The sequence below is a fragment of the Brachyhypopomus gauderio genome, chromosome 2 (assembly GCF_052324685.1).
Source record: "Brachyhypopomus gauderio isolate BG-103 chromosome 2, BGAUD_0.2, whole genome shotgun sequence".
NCBI lineage: Eukaryota > Metazoa > Chordata > Actinopteri > Gymnotiformes > Hypopomidae > Brachyhypopomus > Brachyhypopomus gauderio.
Window position 1 is genome coordinate 34,755,463 of NC_135212.1, and position 21,493 is coordinate 34,776,955.

At 43.1% G+C, this 21,493-nt stretch overlaps 1 protein-coding gene across 1 annotated transcript; it reads right to left on the bottom strand.

The window, feature by feature from the left end:
* Positions 1-10,798: 10,798 nt before the first annotated feature.
* LOC143501240 (extracellular calcium-sensing receptor-like) lies at positions 10,799-19,809 on the bottom strand. The gene is made up of 6 exons (XM_076994835.1): positions 17,058-19,809; positions 16,569-16,869; positions 15,559-16,332; positions 15,097-15,321; positions 14,771-14,894; positions 10,799-13,642 (listed from the first exon to the last, which is right to left on the bottom strand). Exons 1-6 carry the CDS (start codon positions 17,291-17,293, stop codon positions 12,729-12,731), a joined length of 2,574 nt encoding a protein of 857 aa, XP_076850950.1. The 5' UTR covers positions 17,294-19,809; the 3' UTR covers positions 10,799-12,728.
* Positions 19,810-21,493: the final 1,684 nt, after the last annotated feature.

Genomic DNA, 21,493 nt, shown 5'->3' on the forward strand with positions numbered 1-21,493 from the left:
CTCCACTCCCCCTGCCTGTCGCTGCAGTAGGACCTGAGGAAGCGGCCAATCTCCTGGTTCAGACGCTCCGCCTGCCCGTTGCTCTGGGGATGATACCCCGACGTCAGGCTCACTGAGATATTCAACAGTTTACAGAACGCCTGCCATACCCGAGACGTGAACTGGGGTCCCCGGTCTGACACTATGTCCTCAGGAAGCCCATAAAGCCGGAATACATGGGAGAAGACGGCCTCAGCCGTCTCCATGGCAGTAGGCAGCTTAGGCAGAGCGATCAGTCGGCAACCCTTTGAAAACCGATCTATCACCACCAGGATGCAGGTGTTTCCTTGGGACCTGGGGAGATCAGTCACAAAATCAACAGAGAGATGCGACCAGGGCCGCTGAGGGATAGGTAGAGGCACCAGTAGCCCTGCTGGCAGGCGTCGGGGGGTCTTACAACGAGCACAAATGTCGCATCGGTTTACGAAGTCCTTCACATCCTTCTGGAGCTCAGGCCACCAGTACTTTCTCTGAAGCAGCTCCACGGTCCGCAGGATACCCGGATGCCCAGAGGTCGGGGCTGTGTGTACCCACTGCATCAACTCCTGACGGTGTGTAGTAGGCACATAGGTCTTACCCCGGGGACACTCGGCAGGAGCAGGTTCGTCACGGTGAGCAGTCCGGATCTGTGTATCCAGGTCCCACTGAACGGGAGCAACCACCATGGAGGCCGGGATGATCGCCTTGGGAGGCCCCGACGTGTCGCTTCCCTCGTAGAGACGGGAGAGCGCGTCTGCCTTGGTGTTCTTCGATCCTGGCCTGAAAGTGATGACATAGTTAAAGCGAGTGAAAAAGAGAGCCCACCTCGCCTGTCGCGCGTTCAGCCGCTTCGCCGCCTTGATGTACTCGAGGTTCTTGTGGTCGGTCAGGATCAAAAAAGGGTGCGATGCCCCTCCAACCAATGTCGCCACTCCTCCAACGCAGCCTTCACCGCCAACAACTCCTTGTTGCCCACATCGTAATTCCGCTCCGCCGAAGAGAGCTTATGTGAGAAGAAGGCACAGGGGTGGAGCTTCGGGGGCGACCCATGACGTTGCGACAGAATGGCCCCTATGCCGGTGTCCGAAGCATCCACCTCCACTACGAAAGGGAGCGCGGGGTCAGGGTGTTTCAGAATCGGAGCAGAACTGAACCTCCGCTTCAACTGCGAGAAGGCGCCCTCCGCTGCCTGAGTCCACGGCAGCTTTTTCGGAGACCCCCTTAGCAAAGACGTGAGGGGCGCAGCAACCAGACTGTAATTGCGAATAAAACGCCTATAAAAATTAGCAAAACCCAAAAATCTCTGGAGTTCTTTAACCGACCGGGGCCGTGGCCAATCACGCACAGCTCCCACCTTGCCGGTGTCCATAGTCACCCCCTGACGACTAATGTGATAGCCCAAAAAGTGCACACCCGTAGTATGAAAGGCACATTTCTCCAGTTTGGCGTACAAGTGATTTTCTCTAAGGAGCTGCAACGCTTCTCTAACATGCATGACGTGGTCCTCTGGGGTTTCTGAATAAATCAGGATGTCATCAATATAAACTATAACACAGCGATTCAGCAATTCTCTGAAAACGTCATTCATGAAAGCTTGGAACACTGAGGGGGCGTTGGCCAAACCGTATGGCATAACTAGGTATTCGTAGTGTCCGTTTGAAGTGATAAACGCTGTTTTCCATTCGTCTCCCTCCTTTACACGTACAAGATTGTATGCGCTGCGCAAATCGAGCTTAGTAAACACAGTGGCCCGACGTAACTGCTCCACTGCAGCAGGCACCAAGGGGAGAGGATATGAGTTTTTCACCGTCACGGCGTTTAGACCGCGATAGTCTATACAGGGGCGTAACCCACCGTCCTTCTTCTCCACAAAAAAGAAACCAGCCGCTGCAGGTGACACAGAGGGGCGAATGTAGCCCAGTTGTAACGCCTCTTCCACGTATTCCTTCATGGCTTTTGTCTCAGGGATCGATAACGGGTACGCCCGCCCTCTGGGGGGAATCGCACCGGGCATCAACTCAATCGCACAATCAGAGGGACGATGTGGGGGCAGAGTAGCAGCGTTAGTTTTGCTAAAGACGTCGGAGAAGTCAGCATACTCAGGAGGGAGACTAACTGTAGTCTGGACGACAGGGCTTTCAATGTTAGTCGTTCTGACTGCTGTATGTAGGCAACACTCGTGACACTTTTTGCTCCATTTAACCAGTTCTCCTGACGACCATGAAATGGTGGGGTTATGTTGAGCTAACCAGGGAAACCCCAACACTACGGGATGTTCTGGGGAGTGTTCTGTAGCAGACGACCGACCTTGGCGGAGGCGCAGGAGTTGTTCCCCTGGGTCACTACCTGTTTCTTAGTGGTCGAAGACTTCTTTGAACCTGAGTTCGAATGCAGCATAAGTCTGACCTGTAGTGGCCGTACCCCCAACTGCCGTAGCCCACTTGAGGGCTCTCCCAGTAAGCAGTGACATGACGAATGCGATCTTTGCGGCTTCAGAAGGAAAGGCTGTAGGCAACATGCTAAAATACAACGAGCATTGTAACAGAAACCCCTGACAGAGACCTGGGGACCCATCGTACTTATCGGGGATCGCTAGACGCACCGGGGCGGAGTGCCCCAGACTGGGGTCTGAAACAGGTGGTGAGGGAACAGGCGGTGGCGAGGGCTGAGGCGCAGCTGACTGGGCAGTAGTAAGGGAGAGACCTTGTAGCGTGCGAGACAAACCATCAACTGCGGATACCAGTTGGTTGAGTAGCTGTTCGTGGCTTCCCAGCATGCGTCCCTGGTTCATCACCGCGGCTTGGAGCGCTGGCAGTCCTGCTGGATCCGGTGGCGGCGAAGTATTCTGTAACGGTGGCGTACCCGAAGGTAGTGAGGGATCCATACGCAGGTGGAATAACAGGAGTTTTAATCACACACAAGGACTGAGCAGACCCCGTAGGGAAGGCAGGCAACAGTACAAAAAGGGCAAGGCAAAAAGGAGAGTCAAAAAACCAGGCAGAGAGTCAAAAAACCAGGACAGTCCAATAGCAGCAGGCAGAGGTACAGAAGGGCTAGGCAAACAGGCGTAAGACAAGAGGGCAGAGCTAGGATCGGTAACCAGGAATGCAGACAGGATAGTAAATACGGCTTGGTAATGCTACACGGGGAGGCAATACTTCGCACTAGTCTGTGTGAGCAGAGTCCTTAAGTAGGGCGTGGATGAGTAGCCGATCAGGTTCAGGTGTGCGGATCAATATTCGGGTGATGGCGCCCTCTGGCGGTCACGGGCGTGATTGCCAATCCTGACAGAGACAGCTCCTTTGGGCAGTAACAATATTGCCTGCTGTTGAGAAAACTTCACAGCTTTATACTTGACGCGTCGCAACTGGCGTGAGGGTCCACGCGCCGAAAACGACGTAATCGCGGTGGCTCCGTTCGTGCACTGTCGCTTCACGAGCTTGTGCACCCAATGTTGTAACTTAGCGCGTGCCGCGCTTCAGCGCAATGAACAAAGTCATATTTGCAGGGTTCATACACCTTTAAAAGGAGGAATTAAAGCACTTTGGTTATTTTTTTGGCACGGGGAGAACTTGTAGATAGTTTAATCGCAAATGCCTTCTCTAGTGGAGTTTGTTTGGGTTCTGGCGTTTTTTGAATATCAGGATGGTGTCGCGTTAAATGATTTCTCAGATTTGTGATATTCCCACAATATTTCACCTCCATTTTGCACAGTTTACACACAGCTGTGCTTTTATCCAACTCTTCCCTACCATCATCTGAATCCAAAATGTAACCATACATCTGCAGGGTTGCCAACTTTTCAAGATCGCTTGGAGTGAGATTTGAACCTGGAGGGGGTGGCGGTGTAAAATGTACACAAATTAAGTATTATATCGCGATCGATCGCTCGCCAGTGGTTGGCGCCAGAGCGAACTAGTAACTCATTGTATCATAGATGTGGATCAGAGGTACATTTTTTTTACTCTTGCTGCAGCCATGCTTAACTGATCACCCCAGCCAAGTGGCGGTGCTCGGATGATCTTGCGAGATAAAACGCGAGACGTTAAAACGGTACGCATATGCGGGGAAAATTGGCTAATTCTAAAGATCGATCTCAGGTTTCATAAATCGATATCGAATCATTCAAATGAAGATCGATTTGAATCGAAAGATCTATTTTTTAAACACACCCCTACTTTGGACATAGATCATTGCGTGCCATTTGCTGTGATGGATAATTAAAGTCTTGCTCTTATTTATGCATAGAAACATAAATCAACAATATAATCTGTAGCATCTTTATGCGCTGATAAACAAGGGGAGTAGGAATTCAACACAACATCAACTGAAAGACCTTACAGGCATGAACTCTGAACTGTCAGGCACCGTTCAGAAACTGATCAGTTCAGTTAAATGTACATGTATATGTATAGGGCTTTTTAAGCCCTATAAAAACTAACAATGTTCTTGTGCATACAGCATGAGAAAGGCTGCGCTGCCTCAGCTTATCGTACACAACACTCCACAACACTCCACTACACTCTACAACACTCCACTGTGCTGACGACGCTGAAGTCGGTTACTTATTCGCAGTTTGAGATTTGTTCGGTTACTTATTCGCAGCTCCTTATTCGGCGGCTGAAGTTGGTTCCTTATTCAAAAAGGTTGTTTTCACGATGCGTGTTTGCTGCACACTTTGTTTAAAAGTGATAGATTAAAACAAATGAGCATTGGAGCATACATTTAAGAGGTTATTGTTTCCCATACTGATTTTGTGAATGTAGAAAAAAAATTAAAATTTTATGAAAGCATTCCTTTTTTAAAATGGTTTCTAATTCAAGTCGTTCCAATTGTATGCGATTTGTACATGATGATTGAATTCGTCAGCATTTCTAACGTAAGGAAACATATTCTTAGATTTGAAAACTAAAAACACAGAAATGCTGTTCTAGAACACAAATTAATTGGAAGAAGAAATACCAGCACACTGCATGGCATATTGAGCAGTGGGCATATAGGTGAACGCATTTAAAGGGGCAGGTTCAGAGGCTTATTGAAGGCCTTATTGATGGTGGGCCAGAGAAATAACAAATGCATCATGAAGAACAGGTCACTCCCGAAGAGAGGAACGTGATTTTAGCCTGATCCAACATCATTTAATACCTCAAATTTATCTGGAAACACGGCATATTAAGTAGTTAAGTGCACAGAAAGCGCACTGAAATGATTCAGAGGGGCAAGTTCAGAGGCCTGCTGTATGCCTATCATGTGTCGGGCCAGACAAGCAACACATGCATCATACGTAAACAGTTACTATCTGTAAGAGAAATCTCATTTTGGCCTGGCCTGACATAATTTTATGCCTCAAATCTAACATTTACATTACATTACATTTTACATTTATGGCATTTGGCAGACGCCCTTATCCAGAGCGACTTACATTTTTATCTTTTTTTTTTTTTATACAAGTGAGCAATTGAGGGTTAAGGTGCCTTGCTCAGGGGTATCTCAGTCATGGCCTCAGGTCTGGGGATCAAACCCACGACCCTCCGGTCACAAGACCAGTTTCCTAACCACCAGGCCATGACTGCCCCTAACAGGAAACATGGCATATTGAGTAAAGTGCACAGGTGAAATGGTTCAGAGGGGCAAGCTCAGAGGCCTGCTGGATGCCTGTAAGGTCTTGGGCAGAGGTGTCAATTCCAGGTTCAGAAAGTAAAAGTCCTCACCAGGATTTTGCTCAGGCTTCCTGGATTGTGTTGATTCCACAAATTTTACCTGGATTGCACTAATTAGAAAAGCTAGCAAGCTTGAGCAAAATCCTGGTGAGGACTTTTACTTTCTAAACCTGGAATTGACACCTCTGGTCTTGGGCCAGGCAAACCTCAATTGCATCATACATAACTAGTTCCTATATGTATGAGACACCTGACTTTGGCCTGGCCCAGCATCATTTTATGCCTCAAATCTAACTGGAAACATGGCATATTGAGTAAAGTGCACAGGTGAAATGGTTCAGAGGGGCAAGCTCAGAGGCCTGCTGTATGCCTGTAAGGTCCTGGGCCAGGCAAAACTCAACTTATTTGATTATGTGATTTGCTTTTGCACATTCGCAGAGACACATAGTGGAATACAATGATGTTCAGTCGATTGCATTTCAAGGTGGCTTCTGGCACGAATTCAGCGTTTCTTTCTTTAAATACAAATCCACACACACTGGAGCTTTTACTTTTCATTGTGGCATGTTTTCATCACATCAGTGTTTAAATCAATGTCGTGATGATTACATTTAAAGGAGACATTTATATCTGAAATACCGTATGGTGAAAAGCAATACCTCTGTGCCGTGATTACAATTCGAGCTGTATTATATTCAATTCTGGCACAAATTTAGCGTTTTGGTTTTGAATGCAAATTCTTGTGTATTGTTTTTCAATAAAGAGATAAAGTGCATTGAAATGTAATGTAATAGTGCTTTTGCATTTCATTTTGGCATGTATTCACCATTAAAGTGACTAGATTTACTATAAGTACACCCCCTGCATCCTCCCTTGCTGTGTGTGTGTTGTACAGCCCCTGACCCCTCCCATAGGGTGGGTGTGTGTGGTACAGCCCCTGACCTCTCCCTTTGGGTGTGTCCATGTGTGTGTGTGGTATAGACGCTGATTACTCCCTTTGGATGTCTTTGTGGTATAGCCCTTGACTCCTCCCTTCAAGTGTGTGTGGTTCTGTGTTGTACAGCTCCTGACCCCTCCTTTTGGGCATGTATGTATGGTAAAGCCCCTGACTGCTCCCTTCAGGTGTATGTTTGTGGTACAGCCCCTGACCGCTTACTTCGGGTGTCTGTGTGGTTTTCGTACATAAATATATTTCTTTTGGATGTGGTTCTGTGTGTGTGTTCATTTGTTGCACCTGTTACTTGTCTCGTTACCGTTATGTGTGGCACTTGTTCCTTGTTTGTTGGGTTATTGAATGTGTGTTGATTTTGGCTTATCACTCATCTTTGTCAGAGTTAAAATCCTGTTTAGTCTTTGTCTGTTTGTTCCTGCTAGCACTAGTCGCGCTAGCAACTATTATAAAAAAGCCCTGTTAAAACTGCTGTTGCATCTCGGCATCCTGGCCTAACCTCGCCTATTACATTAACATTTACTGGCATACGTCATTTTAACTACATCTTAATAATAATAATAAATAATTCATTTTATTTCAAGGCGCCTTTCTAGACACTCAAGGACACCGTACACACAATAAAATACAAGTAAAATGTAGCACACACAAGAGAAAACAATACAATAACACTTTTTTTTAAATCAGGTAATATAAGCTAATCTAAAAAAGTGCGTCTTAAGTCTGCTTTTAAAATGTGTGAGAGAATGAATGTTACGGATGTCGGGTGGGAGCGTGTTCCAGAGTTGAGGAGCAGAGCGACTGAAGGCCCTGCTCCCCATGGTACTAAGACGAGCAGTAGGAACAGTGAGATGAATGGAAGAGGAGGATCTAAGTGTACGGGAGTGTGAGGTAATGTGGAGAAGATCTGAGAGATAAGGGGGAGCCAAATTATGGATAGATTTAAAAGTGAGAAGCAAGATTTTAAACTGGATGCGGAAATGTATGGGAAGCCAGTGGAGCTGCTGTAGGACCGGGGTGATGTGTCGTATTGAGGGAGTTTTGGTGATAACACCACCAATAATCTAGACGTGAAGTAACCAGACTATTGACAAGGATAGAAGCTGTGTGAGGGGTGAGGGAGGGACGAAGACGGTTAATGTTCCTGAGGTGAAAGTATGCAGTGCGTGTGATGTTATTGATGTGAGATTGAAATGACAGTGTGCCATCAAGGATAACACCCAAACTTTTTACCTTTACAGAGGGAGCAATAGCAGCATTGTCAATATTGATATAAAAGCTGTCAGTCTTGTTGAGTACTGATTTGCTGCCAATTAAAAGAACTTCAGTTTTATTGCTATTAAGTTGAAGGAAATTGGAGGAGAACCAGGATTTTATTTCTAGAATGCAGTCAGAGAGAGAGGGAGGGGGGAGAGTAGTGGATGGTTTAGATGAGATGTAAAGTTGGGTGTCGTCAGCGTAGCAGTGAAACTGAATGTTAAATTTCCTGAAAATATAACCCAGTGGAAGAAGATAGATGATAAATAAAAGGGGACCTAGTACTGAACCCTGGGGGTTGAGTGGTATTGTTGACAATGGAGAACAGAGTTTTTGCGTTACCTTGGCTTTTAGAAATGAGATCAGAGAAATAATCTGCCTTTGTAGTGTTGATAGTTTTTATAGTGAAGTAGGTGGTTATTGTACATATCTTTGTGTATATTGAGGCCGGTTTTCCTATAGAGGCGCTCCAACTGTCTGGCCCTAGACTTAAGTTCCCTGAGTTCCGAGGTGAACCAGGGGGCTGAGAGTGTGAAGGTAACTGGTCTGGATTTAATGGGGGCTAGAGTGTTCAGGATTGCTTGCAAGTTGGTATTGTAATTATGGACAAGCTCATCCGGTGTGGAGTCAGTGTCTGAGCAGGGCATAGTGGTAATAGCAGCTGAGAGTGATGTTAGATTGATGTTCTTGATGTTGCGAAAGTGTATAGTACGTGGAGTGTTGGTTTTAGAGGTTGAGAGCCGTAAATTAAAAGAAACGAGAAGATGGTCAGTAAAAGGAAAATCAGAAGATATAAAATTAAAAGGTGTAATACCAGAGCAGCAAACCAGATCCAGGGTGTGACCTTTACAATGAGTTGGAAAGTCAATATGCTGATGCATTCCAAAACTGTCCAAGCAGGATAAAAAGTCTTTAGTAGGATTGCTGGAAGGATTGTCCAAGTGAAAATTAAAATCACCCAGTAATAAAATATTAGGTGAGAGAGACATTAGATGGGTAATAAAATCAGCAAACTCATTTAAAAAGACAGGATTTGGTTTAGGTGGTTGGTAGACAATAGCAATAAGAGTAGGTATGGGTCCAGATATTTGTGACACAGTGGTTTCAAAAGAGCTGACAGCAGATGGTATACTCACGGCCGAGACCTTCCAGTTCTCGCGGTAAAATAACGCGAGACCACCCCCGCAACTCGTAACTCTCGGCTTACAGATGTAAACAAAGCCGGGAGGACAGCTGTCGTTCAGCTGAGAGAAGTCATTTGGCTGTTGCCATGTTTCCGAAAGACAAAGACAGTCCAAACTGTCACGTAGGGCAACGCCCCCTCTCGTAGCTGTCACTCTGGGTTCCCTCATGTCCGTGTTTCCTGCCTGTTTGTCCCGCCCTGCTCGTTGGTTTTGATTCCTCGTTTGTTACCACACCCCTGTGTCATTGTCATCACCTGCCCCTTGTTTAATGTCTGTGCATATAAGCCCCTGAGTCTCCCTTGTCCTTCGTCCGGTATTTTGAATTATTTGTGATCGTTTCTGTCCCTTCGCTGTTCTCTGTGCCTGACCGTTTTCGTGTTTCTCCTGTTTCCCGTGCTCCCTGTGTTGTGATGCCTGTCTTTGCATGTTTTACGGACTGCCCTCCTGTTATCAACCCTGCCTGGCTATCCGACGATGATTACGGTATTCCCCTGAATAAATCTCGCTCTTCTCAGCACTTGTGTCCGTCCTCTCGCTCCGTGGCGCGAGCCTCGTTACACAAACCACAATCACTTATCAGATCTTGAATGAACTGCCCCTTTCCTGTAAGCGAGCGTATGTTCAGCAGTCCAAAGTTAGTAACAGGGGTGTCCAGGTGATCGGAGTTAGCATTAGCCGACCTCACCGGGTAGGCTAGCGCGCTGTAGTTCAGATCACGGGCTGGTCTGCGTGAAGGACGCCGAACCCCAGACCAGATGGAGGAGATCTGAGATGATGTTCCAGTAGATTGTTGTACATTCCGACGTGAGCCGCGGTGCACGTACCTCGGGCGGGGCTGGTAGCGGATCTCGGAGTCTAGGTGGCAGTCCAGCAACCATGGCTCAGCCGAGCGAACTCGCAGCCGCCGAAGCTCCGCTGCAGAATATTGCAGGAGATGCACGACTGGACGATCGGTTATTGTCACAGTCATCAAGGTAAAGATAAAAATATGGCATGGATACATAATAATAAAACCAACAGATACAATCAATTAACTAACTAAAACTTGCAAAAGTAAGGAGTCGGTAGGCAGCGGCGTCAGGACGTGCCAGCGTTCACTCAACCGTCCCCAACCGTCATGAGTGTCTTAACATCAATATAGAAGGGCATGATTTCGTTTGTTTTAGTAACATATATAATCTGAGGCATTTGAGTATTAATGCTACTGGACTCTTGGACATTTGAATTACAGAAATGATTTATGAATGAAGTTGAAATTTGAAAATGAAATTTCTATAGCACCATATCAATTTCCAACATTAGCTAACATTACCTAGCCAGCAAACCCTGGCAAATATGAGTAATATTAGAAAGCACAAAAAAAGACTAGGGGAGGTGGACATTGGATGTCTGTGAGGCTGGGTACATGTCACTTTGCAGACACGTGCAAAGTATATGATAACAGGTTTTATTATTAATAGCGCAGTGAGACAGGACAGGGATCAAAACCTGATCCAAGACAACATTCAAGGGCAAACCAAACACAGGGTCAAAAACAGTCTGCAATAAACTGCAAGAGCCAAGCAACAATACAAAGGGGAAGAGTAGTGCAAACAACAGATCAGGGGTGAGTTTCCCGAAACGTTCTTAGCGCTAAGTACTTCTTAACCTCGTACGTTTCATACGAGGTTACGAAGTACTTAGCACTATGAATGTTTCGGGAAACCTACCCCAGATCGAACCATGAATAGACAGGCAGTATAATAACGCTTGGTATGCTTACAAAAAGTTCAGCAATAATACTTCGCACTGAGGTTATGAATGGGTAGGTCTTAAATATGTGTACTAATGAGAGACACGGGTGTGAAGAATCAATACTGAGAGGAGGAATGAGGCAATCGACACAGAGGGTCCTCTTGGTTGTGCTGCATGACAAATTCTTTTTGTGAAAAGATGGTGTAGCATACCAATCAGTGAGGGCAGGCGGGGCAGTCTGAGAGCAGAACAGCAGCAGTGCAGTTTCAAACTGAACAACGCAGAGATGAGCAGGAAAGTCCCAGCTCTCCTTCACCAGGTCAACATAAACTTTGCATGCAAGACATACCTCTAGTTCAATTAGAAGTAAAAATTTACATTCATGTTATATGAATTATATAACACATTGATAATACGCAACAAAAAAACATTTTGTGAAGCACATGTTAAATCAAAAGCACTAGTTTCATCTTCACTGTATAGTTTATTAAGCAATAATTAAGATGAATCTGATACGCACACATATACTATACACTAAATATTTGATGACCATTTATCAAAAGCTAAAAATGTTTTGTTCAAAGATGTAGAAATAAAAAACAGAAGAGATATGAAATACACATAAAACAAAGTTTGAGGTTTTCAGATGAGCTAAAAATGCTGTGATTTAGAGTTTGACGTTAATTACATGTTACTGACAACAGAGATGCTCACAAGTCATTTTTTGCAAGTCCAAGTCAAGTCTCAAGTCTTTGACCTCAAGTCCAAGTCAAGTCTTTGGTCTCAAGTCCAAGTCAAGTCTCAAGACTTTGTTCTCAAGTCCAAGTCAAGTCCCAAATATTTGAGTGACACTGTAGTCGCAAATCACTGTATAGTTATAATGGCCTGTTATGACACTTCTGATGTATAATAGCTTAAACTGGTAAATGAAGAAACACATTTTTTTAAAGTGTGCACACAAAATTCCAGATAAATTTTGTATCCGTATTTTTCTCCAAAAAGTATTTTTCTAACAAAACTGACATTTTTCTGGATACAGTATGCTCTTCTTTCAGTAGAACATCTGCTATATTTTGTTCTAAAAGATAAAGGAGGGCTGTGAAATAAAAAAACAAAATCACATTTTTAACTATATACATGAAAGGTCTTAGCCTGGCTCAGTGAGGGCGCATTATGAGGCCTCCATGACTGAACACCCTCTCTACTGGTGCACTAGTGGCAAGTCAATACCAATATTGCAATATTGCTAATAACCTTTCAGGCAGTGACTAACCTTTCCGGCTGGGTTTTCAGGTGGCGAATAAAAGTAGATGTGGTGGAACCAGCGTCCTGTATTTTTATGCCACACACTCTGCAGTTTGCTGCTCTTCTATTTGCTACTTTGTTTTGTACCCAAAACTTATTATGAATGGTGGAACAGAAGCGAGCATCCTCACCAGCGCCGCTATGATCGCGATGTTTTGCGGCGCGCGCAGCGCCAGGTTCGCGTGAGGTGTGCGGAGTCGCGCGCAACGGTCACTTGCGAAATACTTGACGCGTCGCAACTGGCGCAAGGGTCCGCGCGCCGAAAATGTCACGTCAGCAGGAAGTAAAAAGCATTCAGACAGGCGGAGAAAAGGTTGTCAAATGAAACACAAAAGGAACATTAAAAATAAAAGATTGTTCACGAGTCTCAAATCACGAGTCCAAGTCGAGTTGCAAGTCTTTTAAATGCAAGTCTAAGTCGAGTCTGAAGTCACTGTATATGCGACTTAAGTGCGACTCGAGTCCCAAACTCGAGTGCCCATCTCTGACTGACAAAATACCTTTCTATATACGTATGTATAAAATACAATATCATCTAAATGTATATTAATGAGGCTGATGTGATACCTAATCATAAGCCTGCAAGTGCGTAATTATGCCTTTGCTATTAGAGAGAAAATCTCAGAAAGCTGAAGAGAGACCTTGACCCATAAGGTGTTTCTTGGTATTCTGCTCTGGACTAAATACAATTATGAAACACTTTGGAGCAAAAATGCAAATAATCAAACCAAAGCTTGAGGCCAGAATAGCAAATATCTCCACAGCTACAGTGAATTTTCCAGGAGAGCTGACATAAGCTGGAATAAAGGTGATCCAAACTGCACAGAATATGAGCATGCTGAATGTGATGAATTTGGCTTCATTGAAGTTATCAGGCAGCTTCCGTGCTAGAAAAGCCAAAATAAAACACAGAAAAGCCAGGAGTCCTATATAACCCAGAACAGCCCAGAATCCTATAGCAGAACCTAAATCACATTCTAATATGATCTTTTCTTTGTAGTGCTTTAGATTTTTTAAGGGGAAAGGAGGGGATAATTTTAACCAAACCACACAAATAATGGCCTGAATGAGAGTGAAGGAAAGGACAATGAGTCTCTGCTGTGGAGGCCCAAACCATTTCATGACATTACTGCCTGGAAGTGTAGCCCTGAAGGCCATTAACACCACTATTGTTTTCCCCAGAACACAGGAGATGCAGAGGACGAAGGTGATCCCAAACACTGTGTGGCGCAGCATACAGGACCACTCAGAGGGCCGACCAATGAAAGTAAGTGAACAGAGGAAACACAGAGTCAGAGAGAAGAGCAGCAGGAAGCTCAGCTCTGAATTGTTGGCTCTGACGATGGGAGAAGTCCTGTGTTTGTAAAAGACAGCAGTAACACAAACAGACATGAAGGCCCCAGTGATGGAGAACACTGTCAGAATGATGGCTAGAGTGTCATCCCAGGACAGGAACTCAACAGGTTTGGGGAGGCAGCTGTCTTGCATGGTGTTTGGCCAGAACTCAGGAGGGCAGCGTAGACAATCCAATGAATCTAAAAGAACAGAAACACAAAGTCATGTTGCTTTCAGAGAAAAGTCTAAAACAATGTCTCATTATTTCTGTTGGTGTACAGAACACTGCAGTACAACAAATAAATGACTGACTGTTACAAGTGCTGTAGTTAGAAAAAACTCTGTGACTACTGTGCTGACCATAGAAACATGTGATTCCCATTTTTAGTCATCTTCTCTCTAGATTTCTTGTTTATGTAGTCTTAAGGTATTACATTCTACATTTGTATTCAAGGGGACTGGAATTTGTGTTGACAATTCTGTTTAATGTCTTGATGTCTTTATATATATATATATATATATATATATATATATATATATATATATATATATATATATATATATATATATATATATATATTCAAGAATATTGGGGACGAGTACTTCAGTTTCCAGTACAGGCTGAACGTACAGGCTCAGCCACACTGTTCCAAACTTGTAGCTTATCTACCAGAAAGAGTCAAGTCTTCCATACAGCACATAACACAAAATACAGATCACAATATTATAATAGTGACTTCCATATATTCCAAGTCTAAATCTATTCTACACTACAGTAGCACGGGGACACAACAACATGGTGAGAAATCAGTGCGGTACCCCAGCTTTCTCCCTCACACTTTCCCTAGCTTTCTCCTTCACTCTCTCCCGAGCTGTCTCCTCTCCCTCACTCTCCCTAGCTGTCTCCCTCGCACTCTCTCTAGCTCTTCCTCACTCTCTCCCTCACTTTCTCCCTAGCTCTCGGTTTCTCCCTTACACTATTCCTCACTCTCTCTCTCACACACTCTCCCTTGTGCTCTTCCTCGTACTCTAAAAAGAAAAGGAATACACCATCAGCCATGAATAAACCATACAACCAGGCTTATATATTTGATTTCACTCAAAAAACCCTGTATCATACAATGACAATGCACCAAAGCAAAAATAAAAACTAGACACCACATCCAAACATATGCATTTCATATCCATGTACATATATCAAACACCATGCTAATCCCCAAAGCCCCCAGGATGCATTTTGCCTCCTATGTTCAGTAAGCAATATATCACATTATATATCACAAGTGTTGTCTGGTGCATAGTACAATGTAAATAACTGATACCAAAACCTGTCATATTACTGATATCTCCCTCTGCACATTGTATACAGTCATAGCAGCAGACAGGCCTTCCCTTCTGTACAGCCTTCCTGGAGCCTGGAGGACAGCTCTCACTGCACACAGACACTGGAACCTGAGAGATATTAGAAAAGAATGCAAAGGAAATCAGTGTCCTGAGGCTATAATAATACATAATAATAACAATATATGCCCTTTTGAGAGTTTGTCAGACTCACTGATTAGGACAACACTAAAGTGTCAGGTGTTATTCTTCTGGTCTGGAGGTGAAGAACAACTTTTTCTAGTGCATATGTACATAATGTGATATACAGTACCTCAGTCTGTCCGCCCACCCAGCTGACAGCACTGCTCATTCTGAACTCCTGTCCTTTTGGTTTGGACGAGTCATAGTAGCCCACTGTCACAAAGTCTAAAGCACCATCTTTCTTAAACTGCAGGTTTATGAGCTCATAGACAGCCTCGGGTTCTCCACTGGAATCAAAGTTGAACTGGTAACCATTCTTTGTGGTGAAGTTCACTCTCTTAAGCTGGTTGTGTATCTGCAGTATTGGACACAACTTCATGAATGTTCAAGACAATGTGACAATAGCTTCTCTACTGATAGTTCAGCCATGCAGTGTTTAAATAAACTAAAATATCACTCATCTTGCGGCATATTTTTATTCTTATAAATAGCCTATTATAAATAAAATGCATGATTGTGCATAAAGGACAGACAAACATCTCACATTGCTTAATAAATGAATTAATGAATTTGTTCTAATTAAGAAGTATACCTGCCACGGTGCGAATGTAATCGTCTTGTCGCATTTTGTATCATTACATATAACGCCATGGATAGCATGCGCTATGGCGTATGTAGCTTTATACACCATATTAGTGATGCGCAGCTGTGACGTGTCTGTGTATGGGTTCTGTAGCGCGCGGATGTCCTCACTGCCGTCACATTCCCGCCCGCCTGTCCGTCCTTTTAGGCTACAGCTGAACGAACTCTCCCAGAATTCCGTTAACAATGGCGATTCCGAGACTTGTGCTGGAGAGAGGTCTAGTAGAAACTCACGAAGACCTGGGATGACTGACCGTGGGAATCCAAAACCTAGTGCGCCAGCGCATGTGTTAAATCTTAGAAAGTCTGGATGAATGATCCACGATTCGCTGGCTATCCACTGAATCGGAGGCGGTGATTGCCGTGCCAGTTCGTCAATGATAAATTTCATGTCTCCTGCGTGAACAAACGCTACTATTACTCGGGCCGTTGATTTCCGAATGATATTTGCCAATCTCTCCAGTTTTCGATGTGGTTGTGTCCTTATGTAGGCCTCGGAGTACTCCACACAGATCCCCTCCTCCTGCGCAGCCTTTATGAAAGATGTCATTCCATAGTTTCCGTAGTCCGTGTCGCTGCGTACGGCCCCAATCCATGTCCAGCCATAAGACTTGACCATTTTTGCCAGCGCAGCCGCTTGGTGTTCGTCACTAGGTACCGTTCTAAAGAAGGCGGGAAACGGACGCTTATTGCTCAAGCACGCGCATGTTGCAGAATGACTCACCTGTGATTCGGTTAGTTGAAAAGATAAAAATAAATGGTAGTAGTTTGATTCAGTCGTTCAGGTACTTGTTTTATTAGCCCTACTTGTTTTTAATTGCTACAGTAGACGTATAACGTGTTAGTTTATATATCTTCCATTTACCAGTTCTAGTGCACGTCCGTAAATCAGAACATTTAGAAGCTTTAGATTTTTCTTTTTGTAAAGACTGGAATATATTTCGGATTCTTATCGCTCACCTGTGGAATTCCAAAAGGACCGAGCATTCTGGCCATGCTAACTGACGCAGAGGAAGTAGAATCTCCTACGACAGCAGGTACAGTGGCAGCTCCAGATTTTAAACAAGACCTTGTTTCATTTAAAACGGTGTCCAAGCCGTTTTCAAATTGTAAAGCAACTTTGATTGCCATCTGTACGTCAGAGCACGAGTCGTATATCTGGTAGCCTAATGTGATGTCCGGTAGCAGATCGGTTCTGTTGTTGATCTCACGGATGGTGAATTCCATGGCACGGGCAAAGCGCAGCTGCCTGAAGTCCATGCTGCTTGGATACAGTAAAACAAACAAAAATCTAAGAAACTATATCAACATGAGCCATTATATCAACATAAAGCAATACATAGATATGGGTACAAAATAATAGAGAACATGTTTTAGTCCAATTATCATTTCTCAGTAATTCTACCAAAATACCCTGCTGTCTGTGCTGCCCACTGCACTCTCACAGACCTCCCAGAGCACTGTGGCTGTGGTGGCAGCGTGGTGTAGGTGTTCTCTCCTGAATTTGTGTAGTAATGAATTGTAAAAATCCCTCCAATTATAAAATCTCCATTCATAGAAAGCCCAGGCATATGAGACTCAGCCCACAGTCTGCAGCTGACTTGGTTTGCTTTATATCCTGCAGGGCTGAATACAGTCATCCACAGCACTGATACAAATGGCACCAGACTTGAAGTGATCTGCATGGTGGGCTTGGTGCCTCCCAGCACTCTGAAGGTCTGGGTGTCAGCTCTGCAGTGGTTTATATAACAGCATTTCTATGAAGTACTCTGTCAGTTATTGTGGGTGTGGACTGGCTACAGGAGCATGGACATAACTGTTTAATCATTACTAATTTTTATTTTGCCAGTAACTTTCAATATCACTAGTTTAAACTTGAGCCTCAGTACAGTATAAAATAAAAAATATATTCTGCAGTAACGGTTGGCTTTCTGCCAAGAGTCAGAACATAAACAATATGTATGGTTAACCTGCCAAAGTGCATTGAATATATTTTAAAAGCATTTGTATTTGCTTTATTTAAATCTACCTGAAATCTTGAAATTATGTTTGCTTTAAATATTATAAATGTTTCTCTTTATTTCATTTTGCACAAATCTTGCCTCCAGGGCCATGTGGCTACATTATGGTTTGCAAAAAGAGAATTTCTCGATGCCACGTTATGTGTTTCACTACCTTCATATTTCTATGAGGAAAATACATAAACTTTGCTGTAGGAGCAGAACATGATGAACATTCTAAAATGCAAATTAAGAAAGGTTTATCTTGCCTATTTCATACAAAATGCATCACAATGTCCTTTACAAATCAAAGCAAACATCATAAAAATTGGCATAAATAAAAATTTACATTCTGTAAAAAGATACTATACAATCAAAACCAAAAAGTTACAATTTAGATTAAACTCAAATGGTGTTGTGTAATATAAATGAAATGAAATGGTATGTATCTCTATGTATCTAAGAGATCTAGGTAATCTTTATGAATCTTCATTTAGTGCTTTAGTACTAATACTTTAAAGTCTGTTCTGTATCTTATTGGATGTAAGTGTTAAGATTTTGGAAGTAGGAGATGTGCTCTGTTCTTTTGTTCCTGGTTAAAACTCTTGCACATGCATTCAAAATTAGTATAAAGTCAAGTTAAGAGACAACTGCAGTATTCAACCCTGTAGGATGTAAAAGTGTGCACAGGTTTCTCCATGTTGGGATATTAATTATGTTAGGATGACAGAATGGTGTTTTGGTAACTGTTCTAGTCAGAGGTTGCAATTTAATCTTTTATTAGATCAGTCAACTCCTTGGATCACCACCTTTTTGTCATGCAGGGGTTTGCATACCTGCATGATCCTAGGAGCTATGTTGTCAGGTAGAGTCTCTCAAGACAAAGTGGTTCTAGGTGATGGACCAGACAAAGAGTGATCCATAAAACGCCTATGGAATATACAAACATCAGGACCCAGTTTCCCTTGCTCGGATCAGGGTTTCCAGAACGGACTCTGACTGTTGTTTGTGATTTTTTTTTTCATCCCGTGACATTGCAAGTATGCTGTGTGTGTTTGGCTGCCACTTTTGCTCTGGTCTTTTGGCAGTTTAGTTATTTTAGTTATTTTATAGTTCTTTTAAAGTCCTTGTATAGTTGTAGTTTTAAGTTTGGCTTCTGTGTTACTATCATCTCCACTTATCTTCATACCCACTGCCAATATCTTTCTCTGTCTCCATGTGGATTTACAGAGCATTGTGGAATACTTTGGAAGACTTTTAAGTGATTAGAAACGAGTGAGTGAGTTGATCGTCAAGCTAAAGCTTCAACTGGAATTTAGGAAACTACATTAGTCAAAAAACTAGCTCTTTGCAGATTTGATGGCAGATTGATGGTGGATTGGTCTGGCTGGACGAAGAGAACAAAACCAGGATACAATATCGTGGATTCAAGTACAGAGCCAGAAGAAGAAAACAATGACTGTAAGTTGAATTCTGCTCAGCATTAGCCTAACTGAAGCTAGAAAAGGGACGTCTTTCTGTTGAATGACTAAGTGGAACGCAGTTTAAGGCGAACAGTTATCTTATGTGAAAGGGTTTACTGAAAATGGAACCACAAGAAAAGAAACGAGTCGTAAAAATGGCCAAAAAGAGCCAAGAAGAGCATAAGTCTAGACAAATGCCTAAAAAAAAGAACAAGCTAGGCCAGTTAACTAGCATGATGGGGAAAATTGAAGAATTAATGGTGGACGATGCAAATGCTGACCAAGTTAAGAATAAGCTGCGTGTCGACTTCAGTGGTTTGCAGCAAGAATTCAAAGATTTAAACGATAGTTTGCGGCAATTTATGAATGAGGAAGATTTTTTGGAAAATCAAAAGAATTGGTTTGAACCTAAACAACAATCTATGAATGATTTCTTCTGGAAATGTGAAAAGTGGATGAAAGATGTCATGAAGCATGCCGAGCAGACTGGGGACAGCGAAAGAGTGCATAGTGATAAGTCTTTATCCTCGAAGTCTTCCGCTAAACATTCTAAGCAGTCTAGTTCACGGTGTTCAAGCATAATTTCAGCATCCTCAATGAAGTTGAAAGCAGAGATTGAGCGTGCATCACTAAAGGCTAAGGCGGCAGCTATAATGGAGAAGCTGGCAATAGAATGTCAAAGCAAAGCAAATGTTAAAGGAATATGTCAGTGATGACTACAGGATTGCAGAGGCATACATAAAGGAAGTGTGACGTGCGGGCAGGGCGAAGGATGAGACACGGATTCCCTCTTTTGCAACTGACGTCACTTTTAATATTCACATATATACAATACATACACAGACGTTTGACACAGCGTGCAGACTTTAGACAACGACGAGCACAGGACACTGCGCGAGCGCACATTAAATAGACAAACCACATTAGCCCCACATGATTACGAGACGAGTCACAGGTGAGACGGATTATCACAAGACATAACCATAACCACGTAGATCCACAGATGCAGACGCACTACAAGATGGTGCTGCACTACAGTCTTTCTCATTGTTTTTGACTGGTTGTTCCAACACAATGGCAGATATTAGCAGTGGTGGACGAAGTACACCAATTATGTACTTGAGTAAAAGTACAGTTACCCTGCATTGAATATTACTCAAGTAAAAGTATTCACCTCAATTTTTTTTACTTGAGTAGAAGTACAAACGTATCTGCCTTCAAAAATACTTAGGTATTAAAAGTAAAAGTAAAAACCTTTTTTTTCTTAGCGTCACATCAAAACCCCTAGGCCTACTCGATCAACAGGTGAACAGGAAACAGTGCCTTACATTTGCCTAGAAAACACAAAATACACAAAACTAGCCTATATTATCCTCACAACATTCATTTCCAAACTTTATCCATAATAATAATTCACACTAGAAAGGTAGACAAGTAGACAAACCGTTTAATATGAAAACATAATTCACCACCAAACAGAACAATAATTTCGAACCGGCCACTTCAGACCTAGCTTGGGGGACTTTTTCTGAGGTTATACGTTGTCCACCACATGGCGGGACAGGGAAGTTAGAAGCTCTAGCACCTAGAACTAGAACTGTGTACAGCCCAACCAACTGAACATAATATTAATGTTCATAATGTCATAATATTAAACTTGGCCGAATAATTAATAATAATTAATATAATAATAATCAGGGTTGCCAACTCTCACGCAATGAGCGTGAGACACACGCTTTGACTGTCTTTACCAGAGACCGTCTTTACACGCTCAAACGACATACATCTGATTTCTCACACTGAAAAAAAATCTAGCTTATTTATCTCCCATCTACATATGATGTAGTTACTAGTTCGCTCTGGTGCCAACCACTGGTGATCGATCGATCGCGATATACTACTTAATTTGTGTCCAACAATTTACACTCGCCGCCACCCCCCCGCCAACATTTTACACACATGCCGCCGCCCCGCCCCCCAACCCTGATAATAATAATTTTAATAATAATTTTAATAATTTTGCTTTGCCTTGCTCATATTTGTTTGCCTTCGCCTCCCTCATAGGAATGAATTGCGAAGTTCGGTTCTCTTAGCCAGATTCGCGTGTATGTGTCCCCGGCTTTAACGTTTGAAGTGGGAGTCTCCTGTGTTAAACTGGCATTTAGCATCTCCACAGATTGCAATTTGGGTACTAGCACACTGCTTTGGATAAAAGCATCTGTTAAAAGTAGTGAATTTCAATGTGATATAATTAACCGGGGTATATAAACCACCCTGTTGGTAGTACTCATCTAATGGCGAACTTACCTCGATGTGTTTCTTCAAGTTTGATGGCATAAATGATGACAGCGATGTGTTCTTCGGAATGCAGAGGAGGAATACGAATAATTTTTCTTTTCGAGGAATTCAAACAATTGGGCTA